Below are 22,948 nucleotides of genomic sequence, written 5' to 3'. Positions count from 1 at the left end.
AGGCTGAGGAGTCACCCTTCACAAGCACAGAGCCCTGGGATTCTAGCCTGGCCTGAGTCCTGGGCAGGGGGAGGACTGAATCCCACTGTTCCTCCCTGAAGCTGTACGCTTCCTTGAACAGCCTGGACCCACACTCTGCCTGAAGTAGTCTCAAGAGGCCTGTTCAATCCTGGGGTTCAAAGGTGGCTATTACTAATCATAATACCTGAACAAGCCTCTTGACCTGTGTGCACCTCAGTTTCCCCAGCTGTAAACCCAGATGGTGCACAGTCCTGTTACCAGGAGAGGTGGGTTAATGGGAGGGGCTGAGTGGACCCAGCGGAGGACTGGCTCAATGCTGCTCCTCACTCCTCCCATCCCCCTTGATGACTTCTCCCACCCTCGCATACCCTCTACACTGCCCTCATCACCCCATGCAACGCACACCCCCGGCGCCTCATCTGCTGGGATGTCTGCACCCAGATGCCTTGCCCCAGGACTCCCTTGCTCCAACCACAGCCTGAGAAGCAGGAGGGCGCAGGAGGGTGCAGGGTGTGCCGAAAGCTACAGGAAGGGCTGTCCTGCTCTAGTGGCTGTGCTGCTGGATCAAGGGACACAGGCAAGGCAGCTCTGAGTCACCGAATGGGGCTGATGGGTGTCTGACACTCAGTGAGGTTACCCAGGTAGCCTCTGACCACAGGGCCTGACACCCACGCAGCCCCAGCCAGCCCCTTGACCTCCCCCAGGGTACCAGTGCCTAGAGTGCTTTGCTGGCTGCCCAGGAGCCACTCCTAGCCTTCCTCCTCCTTTCCATCTTTGGCCCAGGATCCTCCCCACCATCATTCCTCGACCACTTCTGGAACATTTTTAAAATTTTATTTATTTTGGAGAGAGAGAGAGAGAGAGAAGGCACACGTGCTTGTGTGAGCGGTGGGGGGGCGGTGGCGGCAAGGGAGAGAGATCAGACTCCCTGCTAGTGCAGAGCCCCACATGGGGCTCGATCTCACCACCCTAAGATCATGACCTGAGCCAAAATCAAGAGTTAGACCCTTAACTGACTGAGCCACCCACGTGCTCCTCTTCTGGAAGATTCTTTAAAAACAAAAAAAAGATTTTATTTATTTGAGAGAGAAAGCATGAGAGAGGGGAGAGGGTCAGAGGGAGAAGCAGATTCCAGGATTGTGACCTGAGCCCCAGGCAGACACTTGACTGATCCACCCAGAAGCCCCATTCTGGAACATTCTTTACCCTCTGCCTCCACGGTCCTGTGGATGCCGGAGCCCAAGGCAGGATCTACACCAACTTCACTGCAAACTCCCAGGCCCCAAACTCTGAACACCTGTTCCGCTGCTCCTCTACCAGCTCCTCGGAAGCACCTGATGTCAGCCTCACGGACCTGCAGCAGCCTCCATGGCTGGAGAAAACTGAGGCCTCTCACTAGTTCTCTCCTCCCAACGGCACTCCTGCTCTCGCCACCTCCTTCCCCTCTTACCCCTCGCCCTCAGTCCATCTCTCCTCCTCCCATCTCTGCAGCCCTCAGCCAGCTCCTTCCTCCATCTCTGCAGACAGACTCAGGTGCCTCTGGAGGCTCAGAATCACCAAGGGGCTCAGTGGCTTTCATCCTTTGCTCCCTCAAGGCACCCGCTCTCCCTCTCCCTCCCCCCACCATGGAAGCCCTGTGGTGCCGCTCCAGTCTCCTCTCTCTGGTGTCTGCCTTTGTCAGAGCCTGAGGAGCTTGGAGAACTGTTCAAGTCCCAGCTACGGGCCCTGCGGCCCCAGACAGACTCCCTAAACCCTCTGCACCACGGTCTTTCACCCCAATGCGGTGATAACACGTGTAGGTCACAGGGCTGCTGGGAGGATGCTGCTGTTAGGGGTTACACAGCCCAGTGTTCTCGGGGTGCGTGTGCAGGAGGCTCGGTCTGTGTGGGCGATTGGAGGAACTCAGAATTAGTGCGGCGCTTCAGTGCTGGTGCCCCACGCCACACCGGACGGCGGCAGCGACGGGAAGCCCGGATCCCTCCTCGGCCAAGCGGCTCCAGGCCGGCTGGCCCACAACAGGGGCCTGGAGCTGCTGCAGCCATCTGGTCAACACTCCGCGTTGGCAGGGTAGGAGAGCACCCCCGAGGAGACACGTGGGCCCAGGATTGGGGCGCCGGCCTGAGGGGCACCTGGCTCTGCTGCCCTCCCAGCCACCAGAGAGAAAGACCGTGAGCTGGGGAGAGGCGAGGGCAGAGCACAGCCCGCGTCCTGGGAGCTGCAGTTACTCCGTTTCTCACAGCTCCTTCTTTCCTTCACCGCCGGGTCTTCCCTTTGTCCTCCCTCAGGCTACCTGGATCAGATGGGGCTCCGGGACCCAAGGCCTGCGGCCCTTACTCCCCCCTCCCCTGGGGCCTGAGCCACCAGGGGGAGCTCCTGATGCCAAGCCCTCCAGGTCCTGACACTTTCCTGGCCTCAACATTTTCCAGTGGTGCTGGGCTGGGGGCCCTTATGGGGGCGGAAACTGCCAGCAAGGTGTATGCCGCAGGCCATCTATGAAAGGGGCCACAGTTCCTGCCCTGGATGTCTTCCCTGACTCTCAGCAGGGGTGGCCTTGGCCCCAGGGGGCCATTGGGAAAGGTCAGGAAACACCTTTGTCACAACTGGTGCTCCTCAGCCTACAACAGACATTAGCTGGCTCAAGATGGAGGCCATGCGAAGGGTGAGACCCCGACGCTCCGCCTCTGATCTCTGCTTTTGGGGTTCGAGACACTCTTGAGAATCAGAGGAAGGCTTCCAACCCTCTTCCCTGAGAAGAACCCACAGGCACACATGCACTTGCTACATTTAAAGCAGAATTTCCAGAGGTTCTTGCCACCCTGTGGCTGTCTGGGAGGCGGCTCCCGGCTCTGAGCCCTGTCCAGAAGCCTCGGTGAGGGCACCTGCTCGCCAGTCTGGGCGGAGGCCCCTTTCTTTACAGACGCCATTCCTCTGCGTTCTCTTCTCCCTCGTGGTCGTTAACAGGAGGGAGGAAATGACCAGGGGCACTAGGAGCCACAGGGAGGAGAGACGGGCTCTCTCACTGTCTCCTGAAAGGAAGGGGGGCGCCCTCTGCAGATGGAAGGAGCTGGAAAAAGTTTACAGCTCCGCCGGGTCCCGCCCCTCCCGCCGCTCAGCCCCCAGCCCCATCTTATGCTCCCGCGGGAGAAGGCCTCAGGCCCGCACCCGAGGTCACTGGTCTAGGGAGCTGTCCTCATTTCTTGCATTTCTTGAGCACCGCCTGGGGTGGAGGGGAGAATGAGGGGGGCGGCAGAGTCCCCACTGACCTGGGTCCCAAGCAACTTGAGCAGGCCCACTGCCCTGATCCCCCAGAGCTGGGCCGACAGCACACGGACGAGGGTGCGGGCACAGCGGACTTCAGAGGGGTGGCCGGGCCCCTGTGCCGGGGGTGGGGGGCCCATAGCGAGTCCCTCTGCTTGCCGGACCGTTACCTTGTCTGAACGATGGCACGCGTCCTTTCTCACGTGGGGCCCTCTTCAGAAGCGCGCTTCGGGCCGAGATGACTCTCGCCTCTGTCCCCTGCCATCCCCAGCAACAGCCTGTGGACCCTTCACCCTTCCAAACTCAGAGGCCCCCGGAGCCCTGGCCACCTCCCCCCGGCCCGGTCTCCTCAGCAGGGCTGAGGGTCTCAGCAGGCTGACAACATTCCCTCAAAATGTCAATCAAAATGAAAAGCTACAAAGGGCACTGCTTATAACAAGGTTTTAATAAAATAAAAAGTTCAAGTGCTTCCAATCCCCCAACATACCCCATTCTGGTGTGGGGGAGGGGAGGGACCCCCCCCACACCCCAGTAGCACCAGGGATAGCACCATGAGAAAGATGAGGTCGCATCCAGCCTCCCTGAGACCCCCCCCCAGCTGGTGAGGACGTGTCCCAGACAGCCCCTTGCCACAGACAGTCGCGGAGCCAGGAGCAAGCCCACTCCTCTCCCCTCTGTCATGTTGTCTCTAGGCAGTGCCACCCTGGGTCAGCTCCGTTGCCTCCTGAGGCCTGGGCTTCTGGGGAGATGCCATGGGGTGGCCCCTACCCCTTATGGCTTTGCTCCCTGGGCAGGAAGGAGGTGGGTGGGGAAGGGAGCAGCTCCCGCAGTCCTGAGGCTGGAGTTGGGGTAGGAGGGCAGCAGTGGCCACGGTACCCTGCTGGGGTGGGGGTGGCTCAGGGGACAGCAGTCACAAAGGGTCAGGGGTCACACCCCCGGGTGTCCCCAAACCAGCCCAGCCCAGGGCAGAACTGTGCTGGGGCCTAGGGCCAGCCAATGGCTCCTTCTAGAGGTCAGTGAGTCCCCAAGAACTTGGGGCTCGGGGGGAGGGGGGCGAGGAGGGACTCCTTCCTCTCCTGGCCTGGGGCCTCCCCGTCCAGCCTGTCACGGCCCGTCACTGTTGACGTCCAGGTCAATGGAGCCATGGCTGACCACCAGCCTCAGGCGCTTGGGTGGGGAGAAGGGGGCAAAGGCGAGGGCCTGCTTGGGGATGGGGGCAGGGCCTGGGGTCCCGGCCGGGGCAGGGGTGGCAGGTGGGGCTGGAGCCACCCGGCTCAGGTCCACACGCACCACGTAAGGCAGCCCGTAGCGCCGGGCCCAGTGCCAGTCCTGCTGAGGGGCCCAGTGGGCACGGGGTGCTGGGCCCAGGGCCACCAGGGCCTCTGCACGCAGGCAGCAGCGGGGGCCACAGCCGCCCCACTGGTGCAGGGAGACGCGGGCAGTGCGGAGAACGGGAGGCGCTGGGGCCCGCCGCCGCTGAGGGCGTCGGCGCCTCCGGGGCCGCACTCGGAGTGGGGGCTGCGGCAGCCACTGGAGCCAGAGGGGCGAGGCTTCCGGGCGAGCACCGCAGGGCAGAGGGCAGCAGGGCTGGCAGGCTGCTGTGGAGGCCCGGGGAGGGGGGTGCGGGGGAGAGAGTGGAGCATGAGCTGGGCTCTGGCAAGTGCCCCTCCCCCGGCCACCAAGGGCAAGGGCAGGAGGTGGCAGGACAAGGGGGGCATGCGGGGGACGGAGGTCAGGCGCCGGCAGCACAGACAGGTGGGCAGGGGGGCCGGAGGTGGCAGGACAGACAAGGGCGGGACTGGGGGGGGCGCTCACCACAGAACGGGTCCCGGCGCAGCGCGGAGAGGTGAGCACAGGCCCTGGGGCCCAGCAGGCGACCACCGCCGTCCAGGCCCTGCTGCAGCCTCCGCTTGGTCTCCCGGAGCTCATACTTGTCCAGGGGCCGTGGGGGCAGGAGCTCCCTGGGCCGCAGGCGGAAGGCTCCTTCACCTTTCCTGGGGGTGGCGGGAGGGAGAAGGAAGGAAGCAGGCCCTGAGGAAGCACATCCGGGTCGCTGCCCTCCTCCCCAGGACCCCTCCTGGGCACCTCACCTCTCACACGTGTAGCATTCACAGTGCTCATTCTTCTCACCAAAGAAGCCCTCCCCGTAGAAGCAGGTGACCTCGTCCCCTGGCTCGATGTCCCGGAGCACTTTTACGCAGGCCGCGTTCCCATCTGCGGGCACGAACTGGGGGCCCGGGCTGCTCAGCGCGGGTCCTGGCGGCTGCTGGCCTCCACCCCTCCTAGCCAAGCACACTCCCAGGGCTGGGACTGGGGCAGGGACGGGGAGTGGCAGAGGCTGGGAGCCCAGAGTCCTCTGGTGGGGGCACCCCTCCAGGGCCTGCCCTCTGCACACACTCCCTGACCTCCCGCCCATTTGCTGGCCCCCACGCTCCCTGCGGGATGATGATCCAACTGGCCCCTGGCAGTGCACACTGCCTGCTCCTTCCTGCACTCCTCTTCCGCCCCCAGACCCTCCTAGACCCACAGCTCGCTCCCCGCCAGCCTGCACCCTAGCGGCCAGGTCCAACCTCTGCCAGTCTCGGCTGTCTCCCTTCCCAGTGCCCGTCTGCTTTGCAGCCACAGTCTGCGAGAGCCGCCCGCCCGGCCCCCTCCTGCCTCCTGTCCCTGCCCCAGCCTCCTGCCCCTGACCCCACTCCCACCTCCTGCCCCTGCCTCCTGCCCCTGCCCCCTGCTCCTGGCCCCTGCTTCCTGTCTGGGAGGAGTGGGACTCCCCTCCGTCCCTGCAGTCTAGCCTCACACGTGCTTGGGGGTGGCTCTCACCACCCACCCACCCTCCTGATCCCCGGCCAACTGGCCGGAGCCTCCGTGCACAGCAGGGTCTTCTGTCCTTGTCCTCTCTATTCCCCCGGACTCCAGCTGGAGTCAACCTCTCACTCAGTTACACACCAGGTCACACGCCAGCTTCTAGTCCCTCTCCTGCCTGCCAAGCCTGTGGCTCATGGACCGCCAGGCCATCTCAAAACCCAGCCCCATCATTCACCCAGCCGGAGCGTCCACGGTGATGACTTGAGCTCCTCTGTGGCACACAAGGCCAGAGTCACCGTGCCGGGCCTACCTCCTGGCCCTCCACTGAGGTGTATCCGTCTGGGATGCACTGACACGCCTCAGTTTTCCTCCAACACTGAGGAAAATCCTAGTCCTCCTTCAGCGCCGGGCTCTGGCGGGACTTCTGGGCAGCCTCCCTGCTCCGCATGGGGCCAGGCAGGGGGTCTCCAGGTGCAGGGGCACTTCCTGTGTCCCCATCACCACACTCCTCCCTCCAAGGGGTGCAGCCATGACTCTGGCCACAGCCCTCTCCCCCCTCTGATAGCTGCAGGCACAAACAGGGTTGTGGCCTGAGTGGGGGGCTCTGGCCACTTTCTGGCTAGTCACATGTCGCTCCCCGGGGCCCCCTCATTTCCCCCATGCCCACTCCTCCATTGGGGGGTCCCCAAGTCTCACCTTGCAGTTGGGTTTGCAGTCTAGAGCATCAAGGGGAGGCGGGGGAAAGAAGAAACTCAGGTGAGCGGAGGGATGGGCAGAGCTGGGGGTCGTCCCCCGTCCCTCTCCCCCTCCCCCCACCCCCACCCCACCCCGCCCCCACCCCCACCATGGTTTATGAAGGCTGCCGGGCCCAGCCACAGCTGTGCACTCCGTTTCCGGGTGGAGTACATGATGCTGAAGTCGTTCTCCCCAGCCCTCAGCAGCCCCTCGTCCGCCTCCCGCAGCTCTGCGATGCAGCCCACCAGCAGTTCCAGCTTCTCGTTCTTCTTCCTGCCAAGAGGCCAGGCCGTGGGGCGGTGAGCAGGGCCTCCGACCAGCCCAGTGTCTCAGCGGATGGGGGCCTCCAGGGACCGGGGCACTGGGCCTCCTGCAGGCCGCTGCTGCCACCGTGGTCCTCCTCACGGCTTTAGCCAATCCACTCACCTCCCTGGGGTGCTTCCTGGATCCAGCATCCTCTGACACAGGATGGCACCCAGACAGGCACCCCTCCTGCTGTCTGCTCGCCCTGGGCTTGTCCTCCAGCCCCAACTGCCCTTGGGCCTCACACAAGTGGTTCTTCTGCCTGGACTCCCCATGAGCGCTAGTAACGCCCCGCAAACGGTCACCCAGCGCCACCCCCACCCCCCGCCGTGCTTCAGCAGACTCGCTGGTGGGCCTCTGCTTAGGCCAGGTTCCCAAGAACACTCAAAATTCCCTCATGGCTCCTGAAGACCTGAGCAGCCGTGGTCAGGACCTTGGGGGTACCCGGTGACCACCTGCGTCCTAGCTACACCGTACATGGCTGGCAGGGTCCGTCTTGCTCACTGTCCTGTCCCTTACCCAGCAGTGGCCTCTCCTGCCCTGGCCTCCTGCCCCCCTGGGCACAAATGGTACTTCCCCAGCAGTCCCTGGAACCCTGGGGTCCCACGGGGTACTCATCTCCCACTGGGGCTGCGGTAGGCAAAGAGGGTCTGTGGGACTGGGCCTGGCCTCAGCCGCAGAGGCTTCTCCCCTCGTCTGCAGAGGTCTCCTCTCCCAGCAGCCTCCAGGGCCCTGGTGTGTGAGCTCCGGCCTCTTACCAAGCTCTGGTAGACACGATCTTGGCTCCATTTGTCTCCATGGAGTAGCGTGTACAGGGCAGGATGGTAAAGCCGCTTTCAGGCAGGAAGGCTCGGAGGTAGCGATAGATCTGGGGGAGGTGACGGGGTGGGCGGGGTAAGGAGCTGGGGCAGGGTCGTCCTCGGCCCTCTCTCTCCTGGGTCCTAGGCCTGCTCTGCCACTGACTTGCTGTGTGGTCTTGGGGGCCTCACTTCCCCTCTTGGGGGTCTCAGTTTCCTGATCTGTCAAATGAAGAGGTTGTGCTCCACCTCTGAGGGCCCCCAACTCTCCTCTCCTAGGATTCTCTGAGCCTCGTCTCAGATGGACCCAATGGCTAGGAAGTTAGGGAGTCTGGGGGGGGGCTTCGCGGAGGGGCCTGGAGCCTGGGGCTCCAGAAGCTCTGCCTGGCAGGGTGGAGGACCCAGGACAGGCCGAGGTGACAGGGAGGACACGTGGGCTGAGGGTGGGGGAAGGGAAGGGCGCCCTCACGTGGGTCTTGAGGGCAGCCTCCTGCCGAGGGCCCCGGCTCTGGAAGTAGTGGGCCATCCAGCCTCCCAGCGTCAGGGCCCGGTACGCAGCCTCCAGGTCCCGCTGCCTCAGGAAGGCCTCCAGCGCTGAGCGCAGGTGGTGCTGTCGCCGCAGCGGGGGCACGGGGCTGGGGGAGAGGGCACGCCTGGGTCCCAGGGCCTTGGCCTATTCCCTCCGGGCCTTCCCGGGCCCCGCCCCCACCCCCACTCGGGGCTGCCGGGGTGTGGAAGAAGGGAAGGGGTCCTGGCTGGGCCCCGGGTCCTCCCTGTCCCAGGCCGCCTCACCTGACGTTCATCTTATGGGTACGGAAGCCGAGGTAGGGGTCCAGGACAAGGCTGGTGGCAAGGTCGTCGTTCTCACACAGCTCTCTGGCTGTCACTCTGTCGGGTCCCATGGTGCCCCACGGACCATGCTGCCTCTGGCCCAGAGTGGAGGGGGCAATGGAGGGGCAGGGGCAGCGCCCCGGGACTCCCACTTCTGAGCTGCACGGAATTTGGCAAGCCTTTTGGTCTCCAGTCTCATCTACAAATCAGGGCGTAAAGCAAGACTGACTTTGCAGGGCCCTCAGCGAGGACGGGATGCAACAAGTACTCCGACAGCAGGGAAGCCCCGAAAGGACACCCGTCACCGTCATGAGTATCTTCACACTCTGGGGCACAGACACCAGTTCCCCGGGCACACACAACCCACACACTCACACGCAGATTCCCTCATGCCCCCTCGCACCACACACACACACACACACACGCACGCACGCACGCACGCACGCACGCACAGTCCCTACTGGCCCAGGGAAGGCTGATTAATTGGCAGTCAGGGATAACCCTAAAGGCTTAGCCGGGCAGGGGGTGGGAGTTGGGGGAACCCATCTCCACTTCCAGCCCTCACTGAGGAAAAGTCCAAGGCTTCCCACCCTCTAGGACAGACTGTTCCTCCACCCACCCCCACGCTTGTTGGCCTCAGCCTCCACCTCCCTCCCGCTCCCCCGTCCTCCCCACAACCAACAGCCCCTGGGAATCATCAGGAGGTTCTGGGTGAAGCCCCAGGCAGCCTGGAGGGGGGGTGAGGGGAGGGAGAGCGGAGGAGGGATCCCAGCACCTGCTCCCTCTCCAAGGATTCTGGGGGGGGGTGCTCAGAGGACAAAGCGGGGAAGGGGGGAGAGAAAAGGAATGATATGGAGAGGCAGAACAGGTCTATCAAAAGGGGAGAAAGAAGGGAATTAGCAAACGGAAACAAAACAAGACCCCTAACCCTGACGGCGGCGGAGGGCCGGCTGGGCATCCAGACCATCCAGACCGCGGTGCTTCAGGGAGAGTCCATGGGGGACCGCAGGGGAGGGGGAGTCGAAGAGGGATCAGCAGCTAGAGCTGGGGGAAAGGGGTTCTAGAAAAGACAGGAAGGCTGGGGATGAAGGAGGGGGCGCTGAGAGAGGGCGCCGGACCGAGCGGAAGCTGCAGAGAGGCATGTGGGTAAAGACGAAATACACAGACTGCACAGAGGGGCGCTGGGGCCGGGAGAGGGCTGGGGGTGCCTGCTGGACCCGGAGCACCCGGGGAGGCCTGGGCGTCAGGGACGACCTCGCGAAGGCCAGAGTGGAGCCCTGGAGTTGAGGGCAGGTCCCGAGGAGGTGGAGGGGGGCCTAGGGGTCCACAGCCGGGCTTGGACAGGCGGAGAAGGGGCAAGTCCTGCCCGTCAGGGAGGAGCGAGCCTGGGGTCCAGGCAGGGACCTGGGCAGGCACTGAGGGTCCAGGAGCGGGGGCTGAGGTCCGCGGCAGCAGTGAGGAAGCAGACGGGGGCCTGGCGGGCAGTGAGAGTGCAGGGGAAGGGCCTGAGGTCCAAGGAGGGGAGTGGAGAGCTGCAGGGCGACCCGAGGGGTGCGCTCAGGCCCGGGAGTGCGGGGAGGGGCCTGGGTGAGGAAGCACAGGGAAGCGGCTGGGCGCCCGCAGCAGCCTGAGGCCCGCCGAAGGGCCGGGAGACGTGGGCTCCTGGACACGAGGAGGGGCCGGACGGGGCGGGGGACGGTCGGGGCTGGGGGCGACCGGGAGCCAAGGCGGCGCGGGCTGGGGGCCGAGAGGGGGCTCAGAGGTCGGGCCCCGCGCCGCCCCTCACCCGCTTCTCCTCCTCCGCCTCCTCCTCCTCAGGCACCCGCGCCGCCGCCTCCACCACCTCCCACTGCCTGCTCCAGCTCTCGTCAGACACGGCCGCCGCGCCTCCCGTCTGCGCCGCCGGGCCCGCCCACCACCGCCAGCCGGAGCCCCCATTGGTCGAAGCGGCCGCCGCTCCTCAGTGGCTGGGCGCTCTCGCCGCTCCCATTGGCCGAGTCTCGCTCGTCCCCTCCCCGCCGGCCCTCCCGTCCCTGCCCCTACGAAACCCCGCTCCGCCCGCACCGCTGCCAAGCGCCGCCGACGGCGGCTAATGGTTCCCGTCGCTGTCCTTCCACCGCTGCCATGGAGACTTGCCCCGCCCACTGCCCTGAGTCGACGCCCTCATTGGCCGAGAGCGTCGTGGCTCCAGGCTAAACTCGGGTTTGGGTCAGGTTATTCGGGTCCAAGCGGGGAGGGGGCGGGCCCTGCCGTCTCCATTTCCCGCGTGTGATTGGCCGGCCCTGGAACGGCTCGTCCTTCCGTAGGCTAAGGCCTCCGCCCGTCACCGCAGGAGTAGTGACCGGCCCATTCTCTTTCCCCGGTGAAACCTTCGCAGACCGCGGGTAGAGAGCCGGGGCGGGCGCGAGGGGTGGGAGCGCGACGGCGCCTGGCCGACCCCGCTCGGCGGGCTGTTGCCGCGGCGACCAGAGTTTATTGACAGCCCTGCCCGGCTCCCGAGGGCGCGTCGCTCCCGCTCTCTGCTCCACCGCCTTCGCCGCCGCGAGTGCCCCTGGCGATTTCGCGAGCGCCCCGAGAGCTCTGCGGGCGAGCGGGTGGGGGAGGAACCTGGGAAGCGCGGCCTTTGGAGAGGGCTCCGCGGGGCGGCGCCTCCCGCCGTCCGGATCCCCAATCTGCTCCCACCCTGGAGGCGCACATGATCAGCAATTCACCGCCGCTGCGCCCGGAATAACGAGCTGCGCGCTCGGGGCCGGCGCTCTTTGTTTCGCGCGCCGCGTGTGTCTGGTGCGCCGGGAACAGGGCCCGGCACGGGGAGGGCGGCCCCACTGGGAACCGGCCGAATGAGCGCGAGGCGGGCGCGGACGATGTCCGCGTCACTCTGTGGCGTCGGGTAGGCGGCTCGCCCTCTCTGGCCCTCGGGCTCGCGCTCGCCGGACAGGGACCACCCGGGCCCTCGCTGAGGGTTTCTCCTTAACACCCTCCTGGGTGTCTTCTATCCGCGCTTCCAGCTTCCCTCCCCGCATCTCTGCTTACGTTGTTCCTTGCCCAGCCGGGACGACCCCCTACCCCAGCTCTGACACCGCTCCCCCCAACCGAGGTACCCCCCCCACCCCCCAGTAGGGATGGTCACAGCTCCAGAGGGCAGCAGCGGCCAGCAAGCAGAGAGGACTCTGAAAGCTTAGCTCTCTGGCAAAGTCCTAGTAGCGTGTCCTCATCTTAGAGGCGCAGCCCTTCCATCCGCGGGTGTCCGCCCTGGATCAGCACCAGCAAATGTGAGCAGAAGGATAAGCTCCTAACGGTGTTGGTAGCGGTAAAAAACTGGAAACGGCTTAGATGTCCATCACATGAAGAATGGGTAAATGGATCATACAGGGGAGCACCATACAGCAGTGGAAGGGAGTGAGCCGCGCTCCCTATATCCACCCGGACAACCCCAAAGCATGTTGCTAGCTGCGGAAGTCTGCGTAGCGGAGCGCGAAGTCTTAAAACCCACAACACAAGGGTGGTGTGTGGATGCGTGTTTTAAATGCGTATAAACATGCATCGGGCGACAAAAGGAGGAGCGGGACCCGACCCATGACCCCTGCAGGTGGAGGGGAAGGAATGAAATCAGGAAGCCACACGTGACATTGGTATTTGTACCTTTTTTTTTGGTAAGCCCAGAGGTGGAAACCATGAGTTCACTATAAACACTATCTGTTGTTTTTCTCTCCGTCAAAAGATTTCATAATATGAATAAAAATTTGACCTGCTGGGCACCTGGATGTCTCCTTTTATGATCCCAGAGTTCCTCCCTGCTCAGTGGGGAGTCTGCTTCTCTGCCCCTCCCCTGGCTTGTTCTCTCTCTCTCTCAAATAAATAAGTAAAATATTGGGGAAAAAAAAAAAACTTGACCTGCCAATTCCAGGGTTTTATTCGAAGGAAATAACTGACAAGCGTTAAGATATTTGTATAAAAGTGTGCCTGAGTGGCTCAGTGGGTTAAGCCTCTGCCTTCAGCTCAGGCCATGATCTCAGGGTCCCAGGATCGAGCCCCACATCGGCTCTCTTCTCAGTGGGGAGCCTGCTTCCCCCTCTCTCTGTCTGCCTCTCTGCCTACTTGTGATCTCTTTCTTTCTGTCAAATAAATAAATAAAATCTTTAAAAAAAACCCAGAAAAATAGAAAAACCCTTAATGTCCAACAATAGAAGATTGGTCAGATCACAACAGCAAATCCAGCAGACGGAATAACAACAATGCTTAGCAGTTCCTGAGCTCTCTGCATGGGCCAGCGACTTTGCAAATAGCCATGAGAGGGAAGGGCTGTTATGACGCCCATTGTGTAGATGAGCAAAGTGAGGCTTACAGAGGGGCTTGAACAGGCCAACAGACACCAGAGGTTTACTCTCAGACTCGGGGCTACAGTGCCCACCTAGCAACCTGTGGGTTCTCAACCTCAGATGGCACAGGAAGAGGCACCCCAGAGAAGGAGTGAAGCTTGGACACAAGCCGTAACGCAGATGGACTGTGAGATCGTGCCAGGTAAAAGGAGCCAGATGCCAAAATTCGCGTATGGAATGATTCCATTTCTTTCTTCTTTTTATTTTTTTTATTATTTTTAAAAGATTTTATGTATTTATTTGGCAGAGAGAGAGACTGAGACACAAGCGGGGGTATCAGCAGGCAGAGGGAGAGGGAGAAGCTGGCTCCCTGCTGAGCAGAGAGCCCAACATGGGGCTCAATCCCAGAACTCTGGGATCATGACCTGAGCCGAAGGCAGACATTTAACCTACCGAGCCACCCCAGCGCCCCTCTTTCTTCTTTTTAAACAGATGTATTTATTTTAGAGAGAGTGTGTGCAGGGAGGGGGTGCAGAGCACAGGGAGAGAATCTCCAGCCGACTCCCCACTGAACATGAAGCCCTGCTCAGGGCTTGATCTCATGACCCTGAGATCATGACCTGAGTGGAAATCAAGAGTTGGACGCTTAACCAACTGAGCCCCCCAGTCATCCGGGAATGATTCCATTTCTATGAAATTTCCAGAATAAGTAAATCCGTAGACACAGAAAGCAGATTCATGATTGCCAGGGCTGGGCGGGGTGGGGGGGGGGAGGATTAGAGGAGACTGGGTAGGGGCTAATAATAGGTATGGTGTTTCCTTTTTGGATGAAAAGATTCCAGAACTAGAGAATGGTGATGTCACAGAACATCATGCATGTACATAAAGTCATTGAACTGTACACTTCAAAATGGCTAAAAGGGTAAATTTGATGTTAGGTGTATTTTACTACCGAAAGAGAGAAAGAAATAATCACCTGAGAAATACAGTGAAAATATAGATTCTAAGTCTCAGGCGCCAGAAAGCCCTGTTGGGTATTTAATAATTAATTATTTTAGGACAGTGCTGCCCAAGTGTGGTCTGTGCCCCAACAACCTCAGGATCACATGGGTGCTTGGTGGGAATGCAGAATGTTGGGCCATATCCCAGAATTCCTAAATCAAAATCACCCAGACCAGTGGTTGGAATGTTCTGGAATGCTTTAGAGGCATGCCTTAGAGTACACCTTTGCAGGTGCCTTTTTCCGACCACATGTTCACTCGCTGGAGGGACAGCTTACTAACTCCTAAAACTTGTTATAAGACTGTAATTTAGGATGACCATATTTCAAGGGGGAAAGGGATATCTATTTATATGCATATATAAATTACATGATTGGGGACCAGGATGTGGAGAAAGGGGAAACTTTGTGTCTGATGATGGGAATGTAAGTTTGTGCAGCTGCTATGGAAAACAATATGGTAGCTCCTTAAGAAATTAGAAATAGAAAAAAAAATGTCATCCAACAATCCCATTTCTGGATATATAGCCAAAGAGAATGATCACTCCTGCAAAGAGATATCTGCATTTTCGTGTTTATTGCAGCATTATTCACAACGCCCAAGACGTGGAAACCACCTGAGTATCTGGCAATGGATTGATGACCAAAAAAAAAAAAAAAAAAAAAAAAAAAGTTGGGTACGTATGTGTGATGGACTATTCTTTCGCTGTGAGGAAGGAGGGAATCCTGCCATTTCAACTCTATGGAAGAAACTGGAGGGCACGCTGCTGAATGTGATAAGAGACACAGAAAAACAAATACTGTAGGATCTGAAATGCATGTGGAATCTAAAAAGAGTTGAGTCCTTCGAAGCAGAGAACGGGAAGGTGGTTACCAGGGGTTGGGGAGGGAAGGGGAGAGATTGGACAAAGGGTACAAACTTAGAGTTGTGAGACGAATGAATGACTAGAGTTAACAATACCGTATTGTATACTCGAAGTTTGCTTAGAGGGTAGATCATAAGATACACACAGAGAGGGTAATTGGGAGGTGAGGGATGTGCTAATTAGTTGATTGTGGTGATCATGTCACAGTGTGTACGTATATCAAGCCGTTATACTGTATACTTTATTTCTTTTTCTGAGATTTATTTATTTGTCGGAGAGAGAGAAAGAGAGCATAAGCAGGGGAAGAGGCAGGCAGAGGGAGAAGCTGGCTCCCCTCTGAGCAGGGACCCCAATGTGGGACTTGATCCCAGGACCCCTGGGATCATAACCTGAGCCAAAGCCAGCCACTTAACCGACTGAGCCACTCAGGCGCCCCTACTGTATACTTTAAATATATACAATTTTTGTTTGTGATTCTACAATTTTTGTTTGTGAATCATACCCCAATAAAGCTGGGAAAAAATAAGTGCTTATGGGGGAAGTTGTCTCTCTGTTTCCATGTATGACTTGTGTAATGACCAAATGTATATAATAATAGGATAAAATGTAAGTATTATATTTTGTATACTAGTTTATAAACACTGGTAGCCACACCTATACCTATGCATACGCTTATGTACAGACATAACTCTGTGTCATCGCCGTCATGCTCAGACTTCTGCAATGAATTCACACCTTGGTGGTCAGCCTCCGAGATGATCCCCAGGGACCGTCTCCCCTAGGAGAATTCACAACCCTGTGCACGTCCTTACCCTCCAGATAGGGCTGAGCCGGTTCCATGCGAAGGATAATGCAAACATGATGGCATGTCCAAGGCCAGCGCACCGAGGACATGATGGGTTCCATCCTTGCTATCTCTGGGACCACTCCTCTGGGGGAACTCAGCACCATTCTGAGAGGTCATGGCGAAGGCCATGTGGCAAGGAACCAAAGGTTTGTGGTAACAGCCATGGAGGAACTGAGGCTTCCCGCCAAGAGTTTGAGTGTCATGTGAGTGAGCCACCTGGAAACGATCCTCTTGTCTCCAGACTGTGCCCCCATCGACATCTTGATTATAATCTGAAGAGCAGCCCCAAGCCAGAGCCAGGCACCTAAGCTGCTCCTGAATTTTGGACCCTCAGAAATGGTGTGAGATGACAAATTCTTATTGTTTTATGCCACTATAGTTAATTGATAGGCAAGTGGATTAAAATCCAACATCCTGGGCACCTGAGTGGCTCAGTTAGTAAAGCCTCTGCCTTCAGCTCAGGTCATGATCCCAGGGTCCGGGGATCAAGTCCCACATCGGGCTCTCTGCTCAGCAGGGAGCCTGCTTCCCCCTCTCCCTCTGCCCCTCCCCCTGCTCATGCTCATTCTCTCCTGCGCGCTCTCTCTCTGTCTCTCTTTCAAATACATAAATAAAATCTTTATTAAAAAAAGTTAAACAAGGGGGCCAGGGTCTGGGGATCCAGTCCTGCATGGGGCTCCCAGCTCAGAGAGGAGCCTGCTTCTCCCTCTCCCTCTGCTTCACCCCACACTCATGCTCTCTCTTTCTGTCTCTCAAATAAATAACTTAAATCTTAAAATCTTTAAAATCTTTAAAAAGGACAGAAAGAACGAAAAAAGAGAGAAAGAAAAACTTGTACGTGAATGTTTATCGCAGCATTATTCATAATTAGCCAAACATCTTGGGAACGAACCCAAACATCTGCGACTGACAAATGAACAAACAAAACATAGAAAGGGAATTGTGACACTGGCTACCACACTGATGAGCCTTGAAAACATTTTGGAAGTGAGATAAGCCAGACACACACATAAATATATTGTGTGATTCCACTAACATAAGGTTCCTGGAAGAGCCAGATTTATAGAGACAGAAAGTGGAATGGTGGCTGCCAGGGCTGAGGGAGGGGAAGTGGGAAGTATTCGTTAATGGGTAAAAAGTTTCTGTTTGAGATGATGAGAAACTTCTGGAGACGGACAGTGGTGATGGTTGCACAATACGGTGGGTGTACTTCACGCTGGTGAATTGAACACTGAAAATTGGTTAAAAGGGCAACATTTACATTATGTGTATTTTACCACGATAAAAAAAACCTAGAGAAAATTCATGTTCATGATGAAACACCGGAAGCTTTTTATTTGAAATCAGAAACAAGACAGGGAGTCCCCTTACCACTGCATTCAACGGTGTTCTGAAGACATAGCCTCCTGGGTAGTGAGGCAAGAAGAAGAAGAAAAAAAAAGGTGTAAGAATTGAAAAGAAAGGGGCGCCTGGGTGGCTCAGTGGGTTAAGCCTCTGCCTTCAGCTCAGGTCATTGTCTCAGGGTCCTGGGATTGAGCCCCGCATCTGACTCTCTGCTCAACAGGCAACCTGCCTTCCTCCCTCTCTCTCTGCCTGCCTCTCTGCCTACTTGTGATCTGTCAAATAAATAAACAAAATCTTAAAAAAAAAAAAAAGAATTGAAAAGAAAGGTGGGGCGCCGGGTGGCCCAGTCAGTTAAGCAACCGACAGGAACTCAGGTCATGATCCTGGGGCGGGGGTGGGGGATTGAGCCCAGCATCAGGCTCCTTGCTCAGTGGGGAATCTGCTCCTCCCTCTCCCTCTACCACTGCCCCCTGCTCCCGTGCTTGCTCATGGCTCTCTCTCTCTCTCTAATAAATAAATAAAAATCTTTAAAAAAAAAAAAGAATTGAAAAGAAAGAAACAAAACTGCCATTAATTGCAGATATGATTAGGTACCTAGAAGATCCAAAAAAGTTCCCGATAAAATATCAGAATTAAGGATGGAATTTAACAAGGAGCTGGATACAAAATCAATATACAAACAGCAACTGTATGTCTTTTTACCTGTGCGTTGAAAAGTCCCCCGAACCACCCATGTTTGGAAATTCACTGGGACTTACAGAGCCCAGTACAGAGTTGAATTTGTGGCTAAGCTTTATTGTAGCAAATAGAGGATCATGAAGGGAAATGTCACAGAGGCTAGAGATTCATATGCGGGTTTCCTTGTGGTCTCTCCCTTCATGAGGACCAACAGAGCTCGCTCCTTCCCCAAACAAAACTTCAGCAAAGGGGCGTCTGGTTGGCTCAGTTGGTGGGCATCTGCCTTTGGCTCAGGTCATGATCCCAGGGTCCTGGGATAGAGCCTGGTATTGTACTCCTTGCTCAGTGGGGAGCCTGCTTCTCCCTCTCCCTCTGCCTGAGGCTCTCCTGCTTATTCTCTCTCTCTGTGAAATAAGTAAATAAAGTCTTTTTAAAAAATGCAGCAAAATGTGTGATGTTTTTGCCCAAGGGAGCCCATTAGAGACTCAGCACCCAAGGTTTTTATTGCTGACTAATCATTCAAACACTGTCTGCGTAGAAGGCACAAAAATCCCAGACTCCCAGAAGGAAAGCAGGCATTCAGCATTACCACAGGGTTAGCACAAACAATCCAGGCCCTCAGAATAGTTCAACAGCCAATTCCGCAGACACCAGGCCAAGGCAAACCTTGCAAGCATGATAGCTGATTCAGATATGCTGTATTAACCATTTTTTGTACAACAAACTAAGTTCTAAAATTAAAATTGAACCAGTTTGGATTACAATAGTTGTTACAAATATCCAGTAAGGGGAAATAAATTGAATGAAAGGTATCCAAAACTACTTCAAGAAAAATCTGTAAAACATTATTGAGAGATCTTAAAGAAGATCTAAAACAGCGAGATACATACCATGTTCATGGACTGGGAATGAGAAGGGAGATGGTGTGTTGGGAGATTTAAGGAGAATGAAAATATGGGAAAGAACCAAATTTTGGAATCAAACAGATCTGTGCTCTGGCCCCAGCTCCTCCAGTCAGTAGCTGAGTGATACTGGGCCTGTGCAGTAGCCAGGGTGGAACTCTCTGGAAGAAAGAACTTAATTAGCCCTGAAGAGCACCTTTGGTGGACAGACCCAAGGTGCAGCACCGGTAACTACTATTTTGTTTGGATCAAGGTCATGTTCTTTTCTGGCAGCCCCCAACCATGACTAAGCATCACAGGTGGGGATGGGGGGGTACTAGGGCCTGGTCGTTCCCACCTAATGTGGCTCCTCCAAAGGTATTTTTTCTTTCTTTCTTTCTTTCTTTCTTTCTTTCTTTCTTTCTTTCTTTCTTTCTTTCAAGATTTTATTTATTTGAGAGAGAGGGAGAGTGCACACAAGCAGGGGAAGTGAAAGGAGCGGGCTCCCCTGCTGAGCAGGGAGCCAGATGGGGGCTCCATCCCAGGACTCCAGATTCATGACCGGAGCTGAAGGCTTAAGTGACTGAGCCACCCAGGCACCCTAAGATTTTATTCATTTTGAGAGAGAGAGAGAGAGAAAGAGCACACGCCCGAGTGAGCACATGTGCAAGGAGTGGGGGAGGAGCAGAGGAAGAGGAAGATAGAGAGAAGCAGAGTCCCTGCGGAGCTCTACCTCCTGATCCTGAGATCGTGACTGGTGCTGAAATCAAGAGTCAGACCCTTAACCTACTGAGCCACCCACGCGCCCCTTTTTCTTTTATAACTGAAGTAAAATTCACACACCACAAAATTCACCACTTTAACCATTTTAAGGGGTATAATCCAGAGGCATTTAGTACCGTTGTTGTGCAACCGCCCATCCTCTATCTGCTTCCAAGACATTTTCACCACCCCAAAAAGAGGGGATTAAGCAGTCACTCCCCATCCACCCCTCCCTCCAGCCCCTGGTAACCACCAGTCTACTTTCTGTTTCTACTGATCTGTGAGAAGAAATCCTTGCGATTCCCCTGCCCTGTTGGCTGGCTGAGATTTCTTGGAAGGCTCTTCTTACCCACACCTCCCTTCCCCCTCTTCTTCCAAAGGTGGCCCACCCACTTCCTGGCCCAGCCCTGTTCCCTCTCCCCTTTATCTCTCCTGGCATCGCCACCCCCCCCAGTAAATCCCTTGTATTGCAAACACCATTGCAACATCTCCAGCACCAGATAACACAGCAAGATGCCCTGAATGCCAAGCATCTACTCCACGAAGTGGCACAACTTCTCAGAAGTACGGTGACTCGGGGGACCCCAAAATGTTCGTACCCCCGCGGGCTCCCTCCTGAACCTTCACAGGCATGTGACGGGGGCACCCTTAGGATCCTTGCTTTGACAGGTGACAAAACAGAGATCCGCTGCGCGGGCAGCTTCCCCTCTCTGGGAAAAAACGTCCTCACAACGAACCAGACATGGTTTCCTACACGTGGAAGTTAAGTATCATGTCACACGGAGGAAGGCCATGTGCAGCTTCCTCCCCTCGGAGGAGCCCACCGGCAACCACATGTTTCCAGAAGGATCTGGAAGAGTCCAGAGGGGCGCCCCCCCCCCCCCGCAAGCCTGCACAGTGGTAGGGGTCTATTTCCAAATTGAAAGTAGCCCAGAGTATACAGGGCTCATGACCTGAGCTGAAGGCACACACTTAACCTGCTGAGCCACGCAGGCGCCCCCAAAAAGGAATGGTCTTTAAAGGTCCCTAGGGAGCAGAAAAGAAAATTCTTAGCGAAGAATGCATTGTTTCGAGGCGAGGCTGCCCTCCGCAGGGGAATGGAAGGGTCTCTGCGTGCATTTCCTAGTGCTAACCAGGGCACTCCAGGTGGGCTAGGTGAATGTTAACTATCTTTGGTGGGGCGGGGTGGCGGTGTGGAGGGGGCGGGGAGGCTGAAGCCGCTCTTAGGTTAGATTTAAGTCCTGTTTTGCTGACTGGGACTCTTCGCTCGTAATTTCCTTGTTACCAGCAGGAAGTCCGTCTCCAGAGCCATGCTGCGAGCTCTATCTTACAGATTGAAGAAAATGAAGTCCCCAATCCAGGGACCCTGTGGGAGACAGCATAGTGGTCCCCAAAATGTCTACGCCTTCCTCTCCAGGACATGTGACTAGGGCACCTTATGCAGCAAAAACGACTTTGCACATATATTCAATTAAGGATTTTTTTTTAAGATTTTTTTTTTTTCTTGTTGACACAAAAAGCACAAGCAGGGGGAGCAGCAGGCTCAGGGAGAGGCTTCCTGCTGAGCAAGGAGTCCGATGCTGGACTCAATCCCAGGACCCTGGGATCATGACTGGAGCTGAAGCCACACACTTAACCCATTGAGCCACCCGGGTGCCCCTAAATTTGTGTTGCCTTAGGCCATGAAATTTGGGGTACTTTCTTAGAGCAGCCTCTGAAAGCTCATGCGGGCGTCCAGCTCCTAGGTGGCAGAGATGGGATTTGAACTCAAGTCTTGGGATTTGAAAACTCTGGATCTTCTGATATTGTCTGGAAGGGTGAATCTTCCATTATTCCAGATCCAACCCCTCCAGGGTTGCTGGGCAGTGCCTGGCACTGTAGATATTTTAATGCTTATTATTATTGTACCTCCTTCCTGTCTACACACGGTGTTAGTTCCTTTCGGTCTTTTCTGCTCAAGAACCTTCCATGGCTCCGCAGTACCCTCAGGATAATGACCAAGCCCTTTACGGCAATGCAGACTCTGGGGCCTAGCTCAGGTCTTCTGGTAACCCAGCAGACAAAGGCACCCGACCCCCACAGGCCAGGTTTTGGTGGCCCCCTGAACTCTTCTGAGAAAGCGTTCCTGCAGCCTGCACACTCTCACTCTCCCTCCTCCTAAGTATGGCTTGTGAGACTTTCCAGGCCTTCCCTCACCACCAGTATGCGCCAGACACCGTGGCTAGTTAGCCACCATGGCTAGTTAGCCACCATGCCTCGTGTCACCTTCACTATAACACCTGTATTCTAATTTTCGGGTCCAAGACTGGCCGCCTTCCAGCCTGGGAAGCCACTGTGGGCAGGGGTGAGACCCTGGCTCCGCTGCTGGCTGGCTGTGCCACGTCTGTGTGTCTGCACCTGCACCATCTCATCTGCACTCTCCAGGAAGCCGACAGCCTCAAGTCCTCGCTGCTGTGGCCATGGAAACGCAGGATCACAGGGAGAAAAGGTGGGTTCAGACGTCTGAGTCCCCAAAGACATAGGGTTAGTGGAATTCTCTCCGGCCCGGGGAGGGGCTGAAGTGCTGGTGAGACGCGGATGAGACTCAGCGTGGGTGAAACGTCCAGAATTAACAAATCCACGGAGACAGAAAGCAGTCTGGAGGTGGCCAGGGGCTGGGGACAGGAGCGAATGGGAGTGCCTACACTTGGTGGGTACAGGGTTTCTTTGGGGGTGAGGAGAAAGTTCTGGAGATAAATAACGTGATAGTTGCATGACCCTGGCACTGTACCAAATGCCACTGTTCACTTTTGTTTTCTGAATTTTACCACAAATTGAAAAAAAAAAGAGGTGGGCTGCTGAGGGAGAAGGGAGCTGGAACTTCTAGGTCTGAGGGAGGAGGGACTGGGGGCCTGGACTCCTGGGTCTGAGGGAGGAGGGGGCTGGGGTCTGGACTCCTGGGTCTGAGGGAGGAGGGGGCTGGGGTCTGGACTCCTGGGTCTGAGGGAGGAGGGGGCTGGGGTCTGGACTCCTGGGTCTGAGGGAGGAGGGGGCTGGGGTCTGGACTCCTGGGTCTGAGGGAGGAGGGGCTGAGGGTCTGGACTCCTGGGTCTGAGGGAGGAGGGGGCTGGGGTCTGGACTCCTGAGTCTGAGGGAGGAGGGACTGGGGGCCTGGGCTCCCGGGTCCAGGGGAAGCTGGAGGAGGCTGGGGCCCAAATGTCTGATTACCAAGAGGGGAGGAAACCAGCAAGACGAGGGTTGCTATGTGACATACAGAAAAATATGATCAGGTCAGAGGAAGCAATTGCTTTTGGCGGAAGCCTCATTGGATGGCAATTTCGACACCAAGGCCTCCCTTCCCACCCTGAGCCTGCCCACTGGGGAATTCCAGGAGCTGGCCCAGAGGAAGGGAGAGGGGACGGCAAGTGAGAGGAGGAGGCAGGGTCACCACAGCCCCATCCCCAACAGCCTAAGGACACAAACTGCACCCAGGAAGGAGTCTGACCTGTGGGCCTGGAT

At 57.1% G+C, this 22,948-nt stretch overlaps 1 protein-coding gene across 2 annotated transcripts; it reads right to left on the bottom strand.

Annotated features, from left to right (window-relative positions):
• Nucleotides 1-3,704: 3,704 nt before the first annotated feature.
• On the bottom strand, nucleotides 3,705-10,598 carry LOC111139579 (lysine methyltransferase 5C). Of its 2 annotated transcripts, XM_022491905.1 has the most exons (9): nucleotides 10,540-10,598; nucleotides 8,715-8,952; nucleotides 8,392-8,557; nucleotides 7,884-7,993; nucleotides 6,932-7,095; nucleotides 6,784-6,803; nucleotides 5,370-5,506; nucleotides 5,095-5,273; nucleotides 3,705-4,877 (listed from the first exon to the last, which is right to left on the bottom strand). In XM_022491905.1, the coding sequence occupies exons 2-9, from the start codon at nucleotides 8,822-8,824 to the stop codon at nucleotides 4,384-4,386; spliced, it is 1,380 nt and encodes a 459-aa protein (XP_022347613.1). In that variant the 5' UTR covers nucleotides 8,825-8,952; nucleotides 10,540-10,598; the 3' UTR covers nucleotides 3,705-4,383. The 2 variants fall into 2 exon arrangements, with proteins under 2 accessions (XP_022347613.1, XP_022347614.1); XM_022491906.1 differs by lacking the exon at nucleotides 10,540-10,598 and having other exon boundaries at nucleotides 3,705-4,874; nucleotides 8,715-9,150.
• Nucleotides 10,599-22,948: the final 12,350 nt, after the last annotated feature.

The sequence above is a fragment of the Enhydra lutris genome, unplaced genomic scaffold (genome assembly GCF_002288905.1).
Source record: "Enhydra lutris kenyoni isolate GAN:26980312 unplaced genomic scaffold, ASM228890v2 scaffoldscaffold111, whole genome shotgun sequence".
Lineage (NCBI taxonomy): Eukaryota > Metazoa > Chordata > Mammalia > Carnivora > Mustelidae > Enhydra > Enhydra lutris.
The sequence above is the reverse complement of the archived record's forward strand: the minus strand, read 5'-3'. Positions and strand labels throughout refer to the sequence as shown.

Excerpts from the sequence above, each read along its gene's own strand:
- LOC111139579 (XM_022491905.1), bottom strand. The coding sequence starts at position 8,824 with ATGGGACCCGACAGAGTGACAGCCAGAGAGCTGTGTGAGAACGACGAC. Across the intron at positions 7,994-8,391 it reads AGGCTGCCCTCAAGACCCAC|ATCTATCGCTACCTCCGAGC; the intron begins GTGAGGGCGCCC and ends CACCTCCCCCAG. Across the intron at positions 5,507-6,783 it reads ACTGCAAACCCAACTGCAAG|TTCGTGCCCGCAGATGGGAA; the intron begins GTGAGACTTGGG and ends CCGGGCCCCCAG.